This window comes from Glossina fuscipes, unplaced genomic scaffold, assembly GCF_014805625.2.
Source record: "Glossina fuscipes isolate IAEA_lab_2018 unplaced genomic scaffold, Yale_Gfus_2 2, whole genome shotgun sequence".
In the NCBI taxonomy this organism is placed as follows: Eukaryota; Metazoa; Arthropoda; class Insecta; order Diptera; family Glossinidae; genus Glossina; species Glossina fuscipes.
In genome coordinates this window covers 3,153,452-3,172,921 of record NW_023998416.1, presented here as the reverse complement: position 1 = coordinate 3,172,921, position 19,470 = coordinate 3,153,452, and the positions used below count along the sequence as shown (strand labels likewise).

Here is a 19,470-nt window from a genome sequence, read left to right as displayed (position 1 = left end):
ATACGGTAAAGGAATTGGGAGTACTTTTATCGTTAGCACATTTAGCCCACATTTACTAAAACTGATTTGATATTTGATTAAAATCCTAATATTTCTGTGAACTTTATCGAACTGTTTCTCTGTCCGTCCTTTTTTTCATGACTCCCAGAAATGCCCCGTAACTTAAAATCCATAGCAGTTGATGGTTTAAGGCTTCTGACAAATTTCTCACGTGAAGAATCATGAAGTGCGTGTAAAACTTATACCGATCAGTCGGCGATGTACATAAATGTTGCTGTTTTTTTATCTATCCAGACGATCAATAACAAACATAACTATTAATTAGGATTCAATTGTAGACATCTTGTAAGGAGTTATTTCTATCCAAGCTTTTGAGTTAGTCGAAAAGGGTAGCGGGATAGAGCCAACAATTAAATGCCGTATACCACTTTGTTTGCATGACGAGTTTTCAAAAGAAGGACAAAGAATTGGTGCGATTCGAATCGGTTTTCAATAACTTTCATGCTTGGGCTGAAACATATTGGTTCATATAAAATATCCCAAAAATTATGACCTGTAGCTTGAACACAAGAAAACAAGACAAATGGATGGACAGACAAGCTTAGATCAATTCAGAAAATACTTCCAAAATGATCGGTATGATGAAATGTGTGTTATTCAGTTAACATTTAATATAAAGGTACACAAATCTTAACTCTCTTCGCCATCTTTTTTTCAAATCGCACAACAATGAAGTGGTTTGTGCTGCATAATTAAACAAATGTCTATGTTACTGTTTAAAAAATATGAACCATCAGTTAAGCAATTACTATATACCTTGTAATGTGGACCATAAAATTTTCTCCTTTGAACTTTGCGAAAGCCATATCAAGTATTGCGTACGTTCTTTTGATAGTGTTTATGAAAGCGGTTTACGAGTTCGTTAGGAACTCATTGAAAAATTACTCTCTATCTGTAAAACTGATTATACGCACAAATGCGAGATAATTGTTGAAAACCCGGACCATTCAACTTTAACCACCAGATGGTAAAATAGCAAAAAAAAAAAAAAAAAATTCCAGATAAACTTTCTTCACCTTTTTTCCTTTTTTTGTTAAGCAAGTAAATTTTTATATTATTAATGAAGAAAGGAAAGAATGTATTGGAGTAAAATGCTAAAACAACAGAATACAATGCAATACATAAACGCTTGAATGTACATATTTACATATATTCACACATCTATATGGTTATATCTATAAAAACTTACAAGAACAAAATAAAAAGAAGCTAAAAACACACTGATATTGCAGTCGTAATAAAAGCAAACATAACATACTATCATGCAAACAAGTTTTCCATATAAATATGCGCATGCATGCATATGAAATTGTTTAACATATGAATATATGCGTGTATATGTGCGTATGTAAATGCCTAGAGGACATTGTAAACCTAAAAGTTCATAATATATATTTTTTTTGTTTTCGTTCTCTTTTTCTGTGTCGCTTCTCTGCACTATATCTATTTTTTTACGCGTTTTCTATGAAAATCCAGCCGTAAGTTTATAAAGGGTTTGCGGTATAAAAGAGATGCATACAGTTCATGGCAATTTCTACTTAGTATGCCCACTATAGTGGGTGTATTACATATATACATATTTATATATATATATATATATATGTATATGACATTCACTTACATGTGTGAACGAATGTGAATATGTATATTTGTAATAACATAAAAAATTTCATAAAGTTATAAAATTTATTATTATTACTACTTATCCCTGTCAGATGGAAATCCAAGAAAGAAAAAAAATGAAATCGAAATTTAGAAGATTTCTTAAATATTTATTTATTTTACCATTAAGTAAATATTTAAATGGGATAGAAATAATAAAGATTTTCTAAAAACCTTAAGGCAATATATTGTGTTCACTAACGAATATCGGATTCCGTGAAGGTTTTTTTTTATGAGCATAAACCTTGAACTCTTTGTTTACAATACATTATTACATAGCTAACGTACGATATGTTTGTTTAAAAGAAATATTATATCTTTATAGCTTCGAGCATTATATTTTTAAGCCTTTATATGTCTTAGCTTTTTGGCTAAGCATCGAGAAAGACACTGAACTTAAGTTTGCCTTTCAAGGAAGGCCTTCACTAATCGCTTTTCCTTGTGTTGCTTTGCCATTGCTTAGTTTAGGTTCTTTTTTTTTTTTTTTTTTTTTTTTTTTTAGGACTTTTACCAATATTGAAAGAAAACATCTAAACGAAATGAGTATGAAGGAGAATAAGCAAAATATTTTATATAATATTTGCTGTCTAGGTTTAGAAGCTAATAGCCATTGTTACTTGTGATTTAAGCATTTAATTCCTTATTCTTTTTATGTTTTTATATTTTTCTTCTATGACTGAGAAATTGATAATATGGCTTAGTCTGATAACCTCAATGCCCTATACAATTTATGAATGTTTAAAAAAAAAAAGAGAAAAATGACAAGGACCCCTTACACCCGTTGAATGCATTTGTGTCGTGCGTCAAGCAGAGTATTTTTTTCATATGATTTTTACTTCAGCAATACAAATAAACAGGTATTCATTGCTTTCAGTGATTTATACGATCTTAGATAGCAAGAGGATCGATCGTTTTAGATTGGGAAGACATTTTTGAGCAGATCGTCATCATCTGCAACATTACGCAGTAGAGCATAGTTAGTCCTAGTCACAGAGTGCAATCAGTCGATAAAGACACAGTGTATAACGATTTCGCAGGCGCACGCTAGTCTGCCCTAGACCTTTCTGCTTCCTCACTCCTCTCTGATCGTCACCGTGTTACACGCATAAAGGACATGTCCTGAGTGATTGTCAGCTATGACAAAGGAGACCAATTTGTTTTCAGCTTTCATTCATGCAAAAGCTTGAGTTTTTTCCTCTCTGCCTGAAAAAAACTAGCGAAGGGATAGCAACGAGACTTAATTGTCTTTATAATAAAGAAGAATGTATATATATTCGTTAGGTCCTCTATCAGCTTTAAGGATAAACGGAGAGTAAGAAAACGTAAGAGAATTGATATGTTTAACCTGACAAGATCCTTATTCAATTCCTTTGCTACTACCGACTGTCGCTTAATGCAAGCTGAGCGCTCTCGTTGTCTTCCTTATTGACTCGGCAGTTTATATATTACCAGCTATTCGAAAATCCTCATCATTTACTAAGGAACTTGTATATGAGATGTTCCTGAAGCCAATTTTTCTTATCTCCATACTCTGAGAAGTTATCCCTCTGTTGGAATAGGTTAGCTTCAGGGAGATACAGTTAAACGGACAAAATCCTGAAACGATTCAGTTCACGTGTTACACAGCAAAGTCGTTGTAGCGCTAAGACTAAGTCAAGCAGGAACAATCATGCAGCAGCAAATATTTACAAATTACTTCTATGTAATGACAGTAGGAATACACTCAGCAGTGTTATGGATGGACGAAAAGAATAGAATGCCGGAAAACACTTACCGTTTGTTATAACAATCTTTTGCATTTTCTTCTTTTTTTTTTTTCTCTTTTTTCTATGCAGAATCTTTCTCCCCTTCTAAGGCTTATGATATGTTTTAAGCTCTTCAAGTGAACGGTGGTCATAATAAGCCTTTTCCCTTTTTCTGTCTCTTTCGTAAATATTGCCTATTAAAAGGTATTATTATGTTGTTATTGTTGTCGCCATCATTATCATCATCATTATTAGCAAAGGACTGACGGCGATTGCGATAACTACCAATTTTTTTTCATTCAGTTAAGCATTTGTTTGAAAATACAATACATTCTGTGTAACAAGCCGCTTTAGATCGGATTGCAATTTTCTATTGTTAGTATTGTTATACCAAGTTTTTTGTTGCTGCAAAGATTTAACAAAATGAAATAAATAAACCGCTGAATAAAAAATTTGTGTAAAATTTACAGACGTTGAAGAGTCTTAATCTGACCTTTTTTTTTTCTTTACTATTCACTCAATTAGTCTTGAAAGGGTGAGCAAAGAAGAGAGAACGTTTAAACTCTATTCCTTTTTTTATGTTTGAATTTTTATTTTTTTTTTTAAATATAAATATAAGAAGTAAAAGCCCGAAGTTTCTTATTAGTTACCAAATATCGAATTCTTATAATTAATTTTTCATCAAAGAATTTGGAAAAGGATAAACTACAACGAATCGGCAGATTTGCTGAAAAGTTCATTGACATTCTAGAAAGTGTGGAGATTATTTCATCAATGGCAATCGATTGTAAGGATACGAGAATTCTACCTCTTTCTGTCATTAGTCGTTCGACCATGCCACACTTATATCACCAATAAAAAGAGAGTATCGGGATGACAATCAAAAGATTGACACTAGTTATTATAAAAGACATGACTTGATCTACTGCAAGATTGAAGGGAATTCTCAAAAATTCTTTCGAAATAATCTCTGTCCAAAATATACTATAAAAGCCCTTGAAAGGGGATATGAAATCTTGAATACTTAGCTTAAATGCCTCCATTAAAATTCCCGCTGTGCAACAACAAATAGAAATGGCGCTGTGTATAACAAATGGAATCCGTTTGCTTCCCATATCAACTCCTAAGGTTATAAAAGTTTAAGTTTGTCGAATGGAAAACAAAATATACTTTTATTGAATGGTTTTTATGTTTCTATGCAAGCAATGCAAGTGTCCCATAATTTTGTACACGTGTATGGAAATAAGTTTTCTGTTTTCTAAAAGTAAATAAAAAAATTGTTAACCCTTTTTCAATTAATTCTCTTTTATTGACTTTTGGTGGCACATAAAATTTCAACTTTAGATAAATAACAAACCACTTTAGGTGATGCTTTTTTTTTTAAGGTCACTGCATTTCTATATATAAATTGAAATATGAACCACGTTTCCTTGAAATATATAAAGTTAAATATACTCGATTGTTTCGTGCATATTAATGATCGATAATTAATAACGAAAAATTATCAATGTTGAATATCTTACACAAAGGCCAAGTAACGCCTTCCTCTCTGAATTAATTAATTAGGTATAGCTTCATGTTGTCTTTTTGTATTCTTATTAAGTCATTCGAACGCTAACATATGTATATTAAATTTGTTGTAAATGTATGTATACAAATATTGTGACGCAATCCTTTGAATTTTTTTTTTTTAAAGCTTTTGAAGCGCTGGTCGGAGAAAATCGAAAATATCGCTACTTTGGTTCATTTACTCGTGTTCTTATAAACTGGACTATGACTAGTATCACCAGTTGGTGGCTTCTCTGATTGAAAACGCACATTCATTAGCGACGATTTATGACATTTGCCTGCTAATCAGCCAAGTAGATGGGAAGATATTCTCTTATAAGCGGTGTGTCATCGTGTTGTTATCGAACAAAAGGCAAATTAAGTCCTTTATGCATTTTGCGAAATTTTAATCGAAACCTTCTCGTGGATGAGGCAGGTGTTTTTTTGATGAATATTTATACCATTTAGCAGAGTGTTGTACGCGTGGCCTGTTCGCACTTCGCTTCAAGGTAAACGAAATATACAAGCAACAACCGTTTCATTTGTTCACGGAAAGAAAGCGTTATGCAAATGTGCAAACAGACAATTTGCAAAGCGTCATAGAGGATATGAAGGGACCTTTTAGAAAATTAAATGAGTTTTCCTAAAATAATAAATTTTTGTTCTTATTTTGCTCTTATTTGTCTTAGAAGTTAAAATGTATGTTAGATTTTTATGCCCTACAACACTTGTGATACAAGAAAATATTAAGTTTGTGCGGATATATGCAACACCCAGAAAGATTTGCGATAGATTCGCCTTTTAGATACCAATCCAAGCTTCTCTGTTCATCTGTCTCCTTTGTTTCTTTGTGCTGAACGCTAGCGAAAGTGGGTCATATCGAGCCACTTGCTCGACTACTTCCTATCTATTGAAAAGTCGTTACATCACTAACTATAGGGTTCTTGGAGTAATATTTAAAAAGCTTAGAAATATGCATTAGAGACTTTCCGGTGTAACTTATCCAACAGGTTTGGATGATGCCCATATTTCACTTAAGAGTTAAAAAGGAACATGTCAAAACCTATCGAAGATATGAGAAAATTCATGGAAACAAGGCAGAGAAAAACTTACTTTAGTAAAAGAAAAGATACTTGGATAAAAAATGAAAGCAATGACTATTTTTGTTAGTAACGTGTGCAGTTAATCTCATTTTTTGTTTATTTTTCTGTTTAGAAAAACAGGACTTGTTTAAATTGCATTATTTTTTATTTTTATTTAAAATTGAACGAATTAATGTATGCCTTACGGCATTGACATCGGCTTGGAAAAGTTCTATGACTTTTTTGTTGAGCTCTTTATCCGAATTTTATGTGAAAAAAAGGAGACGCTTTCGTTCGATGACAGTCTTGGCTTTTTTTATACAATTAAACCTCGTTGAAAAATATTGTTTGGTAGAAATGTTCCTTATTTAAAACGTACACTCTGTGTTGAGTCGTAACAAAGCTTGCAAGTATAAAGCCTAGTAGGATAATTAGAAAGTGAAACGGGAAAGAATTAGTGCTTGGGTGAAAGCCGATGCCATCGAAATATCCTTAAAACTAGCTAAGTGTTCTCTTGGGACAGTTTAGAAATGAAATGAATTAAATGAGAATTGAAATAATCAATGATAATATGATGTATACCTAACTACACTAAAGAGTTTAAAGAAAACTTTACTTAGCATTTTTCTAGAACAATTAAGAATTCATTTCAAACAGTTCACTTCAATGGGAATAGATTGTTTCTTCATAGCTCATATTTGACGACTTAGGAAAATTGTCAATTAAAAAACATTTTTTTTTTTTTGAGAAAATATTTTCTTTCAGTATATGTAGCTATGAACATTTTAATCATATTATGCTCTGAGGAAATGAAATAAGAAAATAAAGAAAGATATGTGACGGAAAAGAACATATATACGTGCATACACGTATATGTTTAGGTAAAATATAATATTTGTGTGCGTGTACGATTTAAGCTGCATTTCCCTTCGCCCCAGACTTGCGAAATGTGCCCATCTTCGAGACAGCTGCAAGGGAAGAGTCTTCTGAAGATATTCTTGCAATTTTAGTGTCCATAAAATGTACATATCAATAATCTCCATTTATGATGTTCTCATAATAACATAGATTCTATACATACATACAAGTCTTTAAATATATACGAATGTATGTACATAAACTTGAACATTTCGTAATCTGTTGATCATTTAATATGCCATCAAGGAATTGTCTGCTATTATTGTGATTATTATTGTGGTTGAAGGACGGTAAAATAATACACAATATGGATATTTATTAACGTTTGATGCTAATAAATCGTCTCACATGTTAATGTTTCTCAGAAATTCATGATTACATCCTTCCCAGAGTGTGGCTAAAGCAGACCCTTGGATTACAGCGTATAGAAAGGATAAATGTGCCCTTGTATAGGCGAATAGTTCTTAATAAAAGAAAAATAGAAATTTCTGAAATGAAATTTCATGTGAATAAGAAAATAAATCGTCACCTAAAGGATTTATTATTACATGTCAAATAATGCATGCATATATATATACATATACTTAATAGATTGGCGGGAAAGTTCTGTTGTATTTTACTAAACCGAGATAATTTTACTTGTAAGATCAAGGCAAGCGAGTAAGATGAGTCACATCCATCATTATTTAGCATAGCTATTGTCGGATATAAGAAAAGTACTTTCAATATCCATCAGTCAGATCAGTTAGTTGCAAAGAGCCGAGTAAAGAAAATACAATAGATAAGGTGCATTTAAGACATGACTTTCAGGAAGGAAGCAACACACCGCTTTCTTGTGAAAACTTATGTAACAGATTGGGAAGTAAAGCTGTAAGTGTTCGGACCTGCCAAAAGTAGTTCCATAGTTTTCAAAATCATATGACATTGTCGTGTCGAGCATTTTGCGGTCCCTGTTGGGAAGTACCTAACGTGTTAGCACACTTTTGCATACGGAGGAACGCATCAAGCATTTTCAAATTCATGTGTTTTGTTTAAAACACGACAGATCCGACATATATATATATATATATATATTATGTATATAGATATATGAACACATTTCTTTGTACCATTTATTTAACCATCCCTTTGACGACATTTACTAGTTCAATGGACGATTGCGTAACGTTGCATACGTTACATGTTGCAAAACCAATAATCAACCATTTCTACATTGAATAATTCCAGTTTACTATACCGCATAGATAATCTTATTATGGGACCACAGTTATATGCTTATTGCTTGTGCACATTTAGTTGTTAAAAAAAAAACTTGGATGGACAATTAAAGCCACAAAAGTTAGAAATATTCTATTTGATTAAATATTCCCAATGTTTCTTCTCATTTTAAATGCCACGTCACACATTTCTCTGAGAGAAAATTTGCTAATTGCAATTACGATTGGTCGTAAGATGTATTACAAGCAGAGAATACTAGCATTTTAGGATATAGAAAATATTATAATTTTTATGTTTATTTATGATTTGATTAAATACGCAGCAACAACATTTTACAATTATTCGTAATTTAATTTAATGCCGGGAGAGTGAGAGAAATTTAAAGAATCAATAAAATAAATAAATAATCGAATCACGCACTTACTGCCTAAGCTAAATGTTGTCACCTGAATAATGAATAATTGAACAATAATTGAGATAAAAGTTACAAATAAAATATAAAAAAAAAAAAAATAAACAAAGATTTTATACGATTTGGAAGGTAAGGGGGATAAATCGTCAGTAAGAATTACCGTAGAATCCACGTGTGCATATATAATATACGAATATGCGAAGACATTTTGAAACGTATCAATCTATTAATACCCTCCGCTATTTTTTCTATGCCATTTGATTGTAAGTAAATCAAAAATTCATTTCCAGTCGATGAAACAAGATGCGGTAATGCTTTGTATTATTTATAAATAATTGATTTCGAATTTCAGATTTAGTCGGAAAACAATGATAAGAAAATTCTTAACTTAAATTTTGTTTTTCTTTAGTGAAGTTTTGAAAGCAGATGAGCTAATCATCTTAATGCAAGAACATATGACATGGCAGACATGGCTTTGCGTGACATAAATATATGATAAACTTCTTTGGGCTCTTCTCTAATGGCGCAACACCAAGCTGTGTGCGAGAACAAGCTAACGTTTACACATACATGTGCAACTAGAATTAGAAGATTATAATTCATTAGATGGCATGTGTTAATCAAATTTATCAAACGTTTATACCACATAAATACAGGTATCAGAAATTCGATGAAGTGTACATATGTTTGTCATAACACATGTTCAGCGTTCTCGGTGCAATAACAAAAGCTGCACCTACATAAATACGCTCGAAAACCCAGGGCCGCTTAATAACTGTGTTTTATAGAGGCCTACCTCACCGTGCAGTCTATTAACCTACAGAGCACAGTGTCAATATTCTGCTTAAATACCTTTTAAATATGATGGTACCTCGAGTGCCTTTTGCCAAATATTTGAGCACTATAATGAACGTCCTGCTACCGCCTCAGCCATCAGCTTTCATACGCAGCTGCAGCGTTACGTACATGTGTATTCACATGGAAGTGTATATATTTAAGTGCATATCTGCGATCAGTTTGATAAAAATTCTGGGTTAATATTTCTTATTTCTCTATTGAAATCACGATTATAACCTAAAAGCTTGGTATATGTAAAAACACTTGACCTTAACATTTTTCCTATCATACTCGTTGAGTTAGGCTCAGCAAGTAGCCAATTGCCTGCTTGGGTCTGCCTATTCCAAATTTATTTATTTTATGAAATTCAATATATAAGATACGCTTTCATCCCATCTTTGATTTTTAATGCAATGCAACCCTTCTTTCCGTCACGTTTAGGAAATATTCGTATATTCGCAATAAATGAATACAATCTGAGCTATTCATTCCTAAGCAAGGCTATGGTGAACCATTCATTAGAGTTCTATGAATCCGTGAAATGCAAGTTAGATAACAATATTTGAATGAGAATATTCCACGGATTTACATATAGTTCATTAAGAAATTTCACTTAGATGTGTCCCTCAACAGTTTCTGCCTTCACAAACACTTGTATTAAGCATCAGGGAAGCAACGAATTGGAGGAAAGCTTAAAATTGTGTAGTTCTTTTATAAAAGCATGTATCAGAGATTAGACTATATCTGCACATAAGTAAGATATTTGTTTTTGTTATATATATAAGAAAAAACAGTAGAACTCGTCGAGGAGGTGGAGAAATTCATCGACAACACGCCAGCCAACTGCGAAAGATTTTTATCTACACAATTGTCGCTAGCTAGAATAGAAATGTCAACTAAAATGAAAGCTTCAACCTAGTCAATCGTTTAATCGATTCGAAACAATGCTAACAGTTCTCACAAAAGAACTGCATTTTCCCTTATATATATATATATATATGTAAAGCAATTTTCTTGCTATTAAAATTACACTATGTATTCTTTTCACAAATTTTGTTGACGTCCCAGGATGGAATTTATTTTACAATTTTTCTCCAAACATATGTTTTTCGACAAAAGAAAAGGAAATTGGTAAAGACGCACACGATAGATTTAATGAATTTTATTGTACTTGTGTTGAGTTTTCCGAACACCTTTAGATTTTTGCTTTATACAGCGACGACGTCCTGTTGTCTACCCCATTCCACCAGTTTCTGCGTAATATTCCCCGTTACACTTTTGTACAAAGCCAAATTGAACACCGCCATTCAATGTTTTTCGTACAGTTTCCGAAATTTCTTGAGGGGGGACCTAAAAAAATTATATTTATATTTCCAGGAAAATCAGTTCAAGTTAAAAAAAAAAAAAAAACTCACCCGAGCTTTAGCAGATATATACATCACAATCTTGTCCAACGTCATTGGTTGTCCAACCTTCGCAAGAACTTTTAATATCACTTCTCCATTTTGATTGAACATTTTAGTTGCCTTTCTTTTCAATTATCACAAAATAGAAATCCAATCAAAGGCCTTTTCAAGCCCAACTTTTTTTTTCAAATTTGTTTAATAAATAAAAAAAAAAATTTAAAAAATTGATGCAAAAGCAGAAAGTGTAGTTTGTAAAAGGAATAATTTTTCAAATGTGATTTTTTTTTATTTTTTGATTTAAATTAAAAATGAACTAAAATTTCTAGGTTGTTATTATTATTATTATTTTTTTTTTTTGATAACGAGAAAGTGTTTAATGAAAAGTTGCTATAAGGAAAAATTCCATAAGTTCATCGTTTCTCTGAATCTGAAAGTTTTAATCTTCTTTGGTCGGGATATCATGGGATCATAAACTCACATAACCTCAAAATTAATCGACCAACCACTTCGCGTCACGTATGATGGAAAATAAGCGCGTAAGGGTATAACATATGATAGGCAGATTTTGCAACAATTCTTATTCCCCTGATCGGGTAGTTTTGTCGTTAAAATAAAAAAGTTAACCGTTTTTGAGTCGGATTTAATGGCTACAGTAATAAGACATCACTTCAACTAACCATTGCGAGCATTACTTTTTTTTTTTTGTGGATTACATAATCTGTTTCTTTTGTGGCAAAATTGACCTTGGATTTTGATTGATTGATTGTAACTAATATGACAAATTTTATACAATGTCGCGAAAACTATGACAAGGAGAAGCAACGCCTAAGCACTTGCGCCTAGCGATCGGTTCCCAAGGCCAAAATGCAATCAATGGTTGTTTTAGTTTCCCTAGATTATCTTATCATAGGCAAAAAAATGGAATTTAAACTAATTTTTTCGAATGTTTTGTTGGTGGAAATGATTGGCTGAAAATGTCGAATAACGATTTTGAGTTAAAAAAAGTCAGAAAATCCATGAGGTAAATGTAACAGTAACTCTTCGACATTGTTTCTCCTTCATGGGAATGAAATAATAATCATATCAGTTGCAATTTTGAGTTAAATTTTATTCTGTGCAGTTTGGTTAAAATTTATGTCTACTGCCTATAACTCCTCCATCTCTGTTACAGTTTGCAAATAGCTCTGTTAGTGAGAAACGCTTTTTTATCACGGAAAAAAAGAAGGGAAGAGATGATAAAGAAATGCAATTTAGACATCGTCAACTTGAAATATTGGCGGTTGTTAATCTTTCTAATAAATGTTTAACTATTTATTATCGCATGACAAGTATTGACAAAAGAAAATCATTTATTTACATTATCATCACGGCAAACGCCAGCGCTGTTAAAATATCATAATTTATAATCCTTCCCATCCATCTCTGACATAATGCACAAACACGCACATACATACTCCTTCCTGAAATAATCGCAAATAGAAAGCGGTTGAACATATCTATATATATATATAGGTATGTATATACTTATATATGTATATATCTATATATATATATATATATATATATATAAATATATATATATACATGTATATTTATTATGTGTGTATATGTGTAGGTAAATATAAGAAAACCTGGAGAAGGCGAAATAAATCAAGTGAAAATGAATCTGAATGCAGAAGAAAAGAAGAATAAGTAAAAAATTTTAATATCATTTATTGTCAAAGATATTCTCACTTACCCAACGCTATTTACCAGCCGAGTTGATAAGCACGCCCGCTAGCACACAGCTAGTGTTGAAAGTATTATAAGTATAATAAAAGCGTAAAATAATATAAATGTGAATAATAGAAAAGCGTGGAATGCCAATACATTTTACTTTTTTTTCTTCTTTTTTTGCTTCCTTAAGCAATAGTTTTCTTTTCTTTTGCAAAGTAATGCTTTCGTTGCGTTAACCGTAGCGGCCCCTCAATGGTTTTTAGGTGACGGGCTGAGATGGAATATAAACGAAAAAAAGATACCGTTCAATATTGTTTTCAATTCTTTTTCCTTTTTTTTTTTCCTTAACTCATTTTATATTCTGTTGATTGCTTATTTTGCTAGCAACCAATATGTGTCAAATGCAAATTTCAATTGCATAACCGATGAATCTAAAAAAAAACTAGGAGAGCAAAGAAAAAGAATATGAAAAAAAAAAATAAAAATTGAAAACTGAAAAGCGATGACAAAACAACTTGCTGGAGGTGATGGTATTTTTACCCTTAGAGTAAATTCAGTTCACAAAATGAAAATAAGAATCAGTATTGAAAATTTTTATTGAAAAAAGAAAAAAAAAAAGTGAGCACAAATAATGTGACAATAGCGCTGTAGAATGAATGCCCCATAGAATAAACACATTCATAAACACTTTCGCACAAACACCTGACAACACAACGACATCAAAAGCATTATCATAATATTAACGAATACTGTGAAGATATTGTCTAAAAGATTGTCTCTTTGTCTGTTTGTCGCCTTTCCAGTTTGATTGCAATATTATCCAGAAAATTTTTTTTGCATTCATTTTGCATCTGATTTGCAATAAAATAAACGTAACCTCATACACGTATAAAGTACTACTAAAAAAGAAACAAATAAAGTAATAACGTCATCTAAAGAAAGAATAGTGAAAAACTATATCAATGCAAAAACTTCCGTATATCGGAATACTTTCCAATATAGCATAAAATTTTTTTTTTTTTTTTTCAATATAATCGTATATTAATGTGTCGATAATACGTATAAATCTTTTTATGTGCTTCCGTTTTATTTAAAATATATAAAAGAAGATTATCTTATATATATATATATATATATATATATACGTAAAACTAAGGAAGAAAATAAACAAAAGAAAATTACAATCTAAAATAACAAGAAGTAAGATAATAGTCGTAATTCTATCTATCAGCTAAAATCTGAAATGTTTATAAGCTTAAGCCAGTTTAATGCAAATTTCCTACTAAGTAGGGATAATGCAACCTTTTTAAGTGCGAAAGGTCATTTGACTTGAATTTATTTACGAATAACATATCAAGTTATTGATAAAATAATTATTTGGGCTTCTTTTGAGACAATTTAAAATTATTTTCATTTCGCAAGAAAATCTTTTGCAAATTTTGCAACAACAAAGCCCCATAGAAATTAAATCAGTAAATACTCACGCACTTTAAGAGTTTCATAAAGTGGGAGTGCTTTCAAAATTAAATTGCAATCAACATCTCCATGATTTGTCGTGAAATTGCTCCAACAAATAGTTTAAATGGTGACTCTTCATCACAAATTGAGCTTGCCTAAGAAAGGTGGGGTGAGATTAAAATTTAACAGATTAAAATATATAGATGAAAAGTCGAAACGTGGAATATATATATATATATGAAAAGTCCAAGATAAACTTGAAAAGAAAATTTTAAGAAATTTTCGTATTTAAAACGAAAAATCAAAACATCTCTTCGAATACTATTTAAAATGTAGTGAAGAACGTAGAATTTTTGGAAAGCGTTTATTTAAAAAGAAGTAAAAATAGCCTAGTGGGGCATGGCCCATGATTAAATATCGCTTGATACACTTACTCATATTACGACTTTTCAAAAGAAAGTGTTACCATGGGAAGTAGTGGAAAAAGGTGGTTCGATCCGAACCATTTCATATGGCGTTCATTCTTGGGCTAAAATATATCAGTGTACAAAATTTTATTAAAATATCCCAAAAACGGCGACCTGTAAGTTGACAGCAAGGAAACAAGACGGACAGGCGGACAGGTAAACCTAGATCTATTATTAATTAGGCGACCCTGTCTAGCTTTTCATAGAAAAAAGGAGTAAGGAGAGAAAGGAGAACAAAAACAATCGGACTTTACTAATTTACTTTTGAAGAGAATTCTCGCATACTACCTCGAAGGACTTGGACAAAGAAGTATTAGTTTAGATGTGTGAACGCCGACAGATTCCAGATACCATAGTCTAGGAGTCAGTGTACGAAGGTCAGTTTAGAAAAATATTGTGATATAATCTAGCAAATATATTTCAAGTCCATTCCAAGTCCTTCATAGTATTGTTTACATTCTCACATATTTAATACGTCCTGCAGCATAAAGAGTCTAGGACAGAGACAACAAAATACAAGGGACACAGAAGTTTCTTAGAACAATGGATAAGAGTTCTCCGGCTTCTATTTCTGTTTTACTATGCATATCAGTGGAATGTCTACCTGCTACCATTACATAGAAGTGCGCTGTAAATATTTACCACTGCAGAACTGACTTGCCTTGGCTCATTCAAACGCTAAATTCAGTTCACTCGGCACCATTTGGTTTGAATCGTTTCTAATGATCATTTATTTAGCTCTCTATCTCACACTTCTCCGTTGAAATAAAAATAGATGGACAAAAATGCAAGTATAGGAAACAATTTGACATCAGAAATACTTCATACTAAAATTGATAAATAGTGGAATTTCGATCAGATGATAATTTGTAATATTTGAAATCGAAAGAGTAAATCTGAAAGAAAGAAGATTTGATTGCACCAAGTCGTTCACAATAGAGGTACAGATGCTTTTACGGGCTTAACGCCGGTACGCTACAAGGGTGGTTAAACTCCATGGCCCTCGATGGGACACGAATTAATTTGGTAAACGGTAATTGACGCCTCCAAGAAGTAGGACAATTCCCATTCAAGGGACGGAGCGAAAGGTTAAGTAAATTCACATTTTTTGTTAGTTCTCCACGAAACTGCGGGATAACCACAGCCGTCACGTTACTCCCCGAGAGGACACATCAAGCAGTCGGGCAAGAAGGCATTCGTCCTGTGAGTCAGATAAGAAGTCCATCGCCATACCGTGAGCTATCTCGCTTTTGGACAATCTGACCCCGTGGACACCCTCAATTTCATTACTTGCCTTTCTATTTTTTAGTCTTACGTCACGCTGTGTATGCTTGGTTGATCACGTACTGTACTCGGGCATAGCCATACTTGCTTATGACATTGACACACCTCCCGGAAGGGAGGTGGCAATTTGAAGTAATACTAATAATAATTTTATTTCAAGGTTTTTCTATTAAAATTATTCTGCAAACTATACTCGAACCACATAGAGGTGCCACGTTGTCTGGATAAAAAATGTAGAAACTAAGAGCATTTTGCTAATCTGCTAGAATACGAGATCAGAAAGAAGGACAATAAACTGTAATTGAAATTTTATGCTCGCTATATTCTATCTATAAGTCAATTTGTTCTTAGTAATACTAGAACAAGCATAATATAACAAATATTCTCTTGCTTTACTCTATAAATTGATTTTTTATATAGACGTAAATTGTTCATATTTTTCCTTTTTCTGTTGTTTCTTTTCAACTAAAATTTACTTTCTAATATTTTTTTTCTCATCAGATAGATGTTTAATTTATAAATTGCTTTCCATTACTGTAAGTGTGTATTTGTGGCGTATAACTCACATTTTTCTCTGATTAAAACATCTCTACTGGTTTTATTCTTGATTACGTACCTTTAACGATTACTTGAAATGATGAAGTTTTGGTTTCCTCCTCCTGTTCTAAGAATGCATGCCTGCATGTATATATGTGCATGAATGAAGCATAAAATAAATATAAAAAAATGAACGTGTACTTGAGTATACCTGCCCAAGTATTTATTTGTTAGCATTTATGAAACCGGTTAAATAGCGACTTTTCCCCGCAAATGCTTAAACTATGAACATTTTTCATTTTCCAGTTACGCTCTATGAACATTCTCACATACATACTTCGTACTTCGTTTAAACGTAAGAGCTATTTATTATATATCTAAAAATGATTGTATGCCAAAAAGAATGAAACTTAAGAGAACATAAAGCGTAGAAAGAAAACTTTTTTCTTCTCACTTCACTTCATTTACTCCATGCTTTAGATGTTGTAGAGGGAAAAATTTTATTTTGTATTAAAAAAAATAAAAATAAAAAAAAATAAAAAAAAGTAATAAAGAAACTCGTTTAACAAACGCGGCCTGATCGTCGTAAGGCATGTTTGTAAGTGTGAAGGTAAGTGTTTACTTAAGATGAAATTGCTTATACTTTGTGAAAGTAGCTGTAAATGAGGGTCTGTTCACGTTGTTAGGGTTAAAAAAGCTCAGCTGGTGTATACCGCTTGTTAGTGAAAAGAAAATGTCATGTTCTGCTTCTGTTACTCCTCTCATATCATTAATTCCCATCTTATACAAACTTATATAAATGTACAGGAATAACTGCAACTTTTAATAGCGCAATTTCTATTGCACTCCACACATAACACACATAAGTGACAACAACCAATAATAATTAAGTGGATGTTATTCTAAAGCAAGCATCATATTATATCTTTAAAGGAAAGAAATGAAAATAAATTGAAATTAATATAAATTTTCTACTTAGTTCCATGAATTAGTAACACTTAGACATTTAAATACACTTTGCAATAATGCACTGATGCTTATATTAAATAGCGTGATTGTGATTGACTGATTGTAAACTATTTTGCATTAAATTGACTATTGGCGGCATGATTAAGATTACATTTAAATAATCTTTGAGATTTTCGTATTTAAAGCTAATGACTAGTTTATCGATCCATACTGTCTCAAAGGCTCTGATACAAGAATGCTGCTAACTGTAACGACCACTGTTTTGGCAACATTCGCCACAAGATAATATATCGAATAGAATCCGAATGTTGATGTAAAGATGATAGCGAGTTTCGTTGCGAGTATTTGAATGACGATTTGAAATCGGTAACGAAGAACAAAGCGATGGAAAGTAAGTGTGTTCACGTTATAAACAACTATCAGTCAGTTCGTTGGCAATCATCTATGCTTAATTATATGCAAATGTATTGGTAAATTAAAAGCTTTATAAACGGAATCGTCGTTTAGCACATCAAATTGAACCAACTCTTTGTCTGCTAGGGTTTCTTTATATTCACCTTAAAGCGACTTTTCATTTTTATTTTTATATACCACTTGCAATATAAGGGCTATATTAAGTTTGCATACGTATATATAACATTTAGAAGAACTTAATGTACACCCACCTACATAAATTAAACAATCAATTTATCATGCTACTGGGTATACTGGTGTTATTGTCAACAGGCCTAATTCATTCATCTAAACAAAAAAAAATGAGAGAAAAACTTTTCAACATAATAATTAATGGGATCACTTTATATAGCCAAGGCTGTTTCGATAATTCAAAACGAACTGACCGACATTTTTTCTGTGTGATAAAGACGATGGGGCAACGAGGACAGTATTGCGATAACTGAATTGCAAAATTGCTATAGAGTCTTTATCCCGTACCGACAGATTGTCGATGCAAGTGTTTCCTAAGCAAGTGATAGCGGATAAAATTGTACGCGATAAAGAACACAGTATTTGCAGGTCGATGTGATTTGGATGCTGTGGGATCCTTCCCTGGGAGTTACCCTTTTTTTCTCCAGAACATCTCAACGATCATGGTGGTGACTTAACTCGTTTCATTGTGATGTAATGGATGCTATGATATTCAAATTTTAAACCCAATTAATTTTCATTTAATTTTATACAACTCTGAGGCTTTTCATTTATTGTATTTGTCAATTTATTGATTAAGTGATTCTTTAACTTTTTCTCGATTATTTTTTATTTTTTCGCTGTGTATATCGTAAGCGTCTGTGCAGTAAGAAGACAACAGATTCTCTCATTGTCGACTTTTTTCATGTTTTCTTTTCTACTAATGCTAAAGCATTTACGGCACACCAGTTGAAAACTTTTTGATGTATATTGTTGTGAAAGCTATAAAGCATTCGTTGCATATATCGATTAAAATTTGATCTTCCGACTACCCTTAGAAAATGTATTCAATCAGATTTCGAATATCACAAATAATTTTAAAATAAATTGACTATCATTTGTTGCACTTTACGTGAATAGCCTTCACAATCGATTGTATCGATCGAAATAATATGAGCATGAGACCAAGAAAATTTGTAACAGTCAAACGACAGTTCTTGGTTTCTTTACTTGTACAATTTCTCTATGCATATAAAAAAATGTATTATTCAGTCATTATAATCATATAAAAAAATGTATTATTCAGTCATTATAAATTTATAAGAAATAATCGCTGGGCATTGCGCTTTACCGCAAAACCGTTATTTTAAAATTTCGGACACTGAAATTTTACTTTTGAAATAGAACTTTTGCAAGTTTTTTTACTGAATTTCACGGAATTTGATACACATGTTAATTATCGTGTGGTTAAGCTAAGGGAAACTGAAACTATTCGTTTACATAAGATTGCGCGATTTGAATGGAACAGTCTTCGCATTCTTGCAATTCAAACTTTTTTTATCCCTTTTTTAAATGCGATTATTTTTCTGTAACTAGCTTAGCAGATCTAAAATTGTATGTACTTAATTCAAGCTAGGGATCAAAATATTTAGTACGACTTCGATTACTGTGAAGATCAGAGCCAATGTATGCCACACAAAATTATCGATTATCAATTGTTCAGATTACTTCCAAAAGCTGTTGTAA

The 19,470-nt window shown here is 31.9% G+C and overlaps 2 protein-coding genes across 3 annotated transcripts in view; one reads left to right on the top strand and one right to left on the bottom strand.

Moving 5' to 3' along the window:
• The window catches only part of LOC119632801 (chaoptin), a 163,217-nt gene that overhangs the window by 36,284 nt on the left and 107,463 nt on the right, over positions 1 to 19,470 (top strand). The window lies entirely within an intron of this gene.
• On the bottom strand, positions 10,659 to 10,999 carry LOC119632802. Its single transcript, XM_038025918.1, has 2 exons — positions 10,898 to 10,999; positions 10,659 to 10,832 (listed from the first exon to the last, which is right to left on the bottom strand). The coding sequence occupies exons 1-2, from the start codon at positions 10,997 to 10,999 to the stop codon at positions 10,716 to 10,718; spliced, it is 219 nt and encodes a 72-aa protein (XP_037881846.1). The 3' UTR covers positions 10,659 to 10,715.

Coding starts and splice junctions, on each gene's coding strand:
- LOC119632802 (XM_038025918.1), bottom strand. CDS start 10,999: ATGTTCAATCAAAATGGAGAAGTGATATTAAAAGTTCTTGCGAAGGTT. Junction 10,833..10,897: donor ATATATCTGCTAAAGCTCGG/GTGAGTTTTTTT, acceptor TAATTTTTTTAG/GTCCCCCCTCAAGAAATTTC.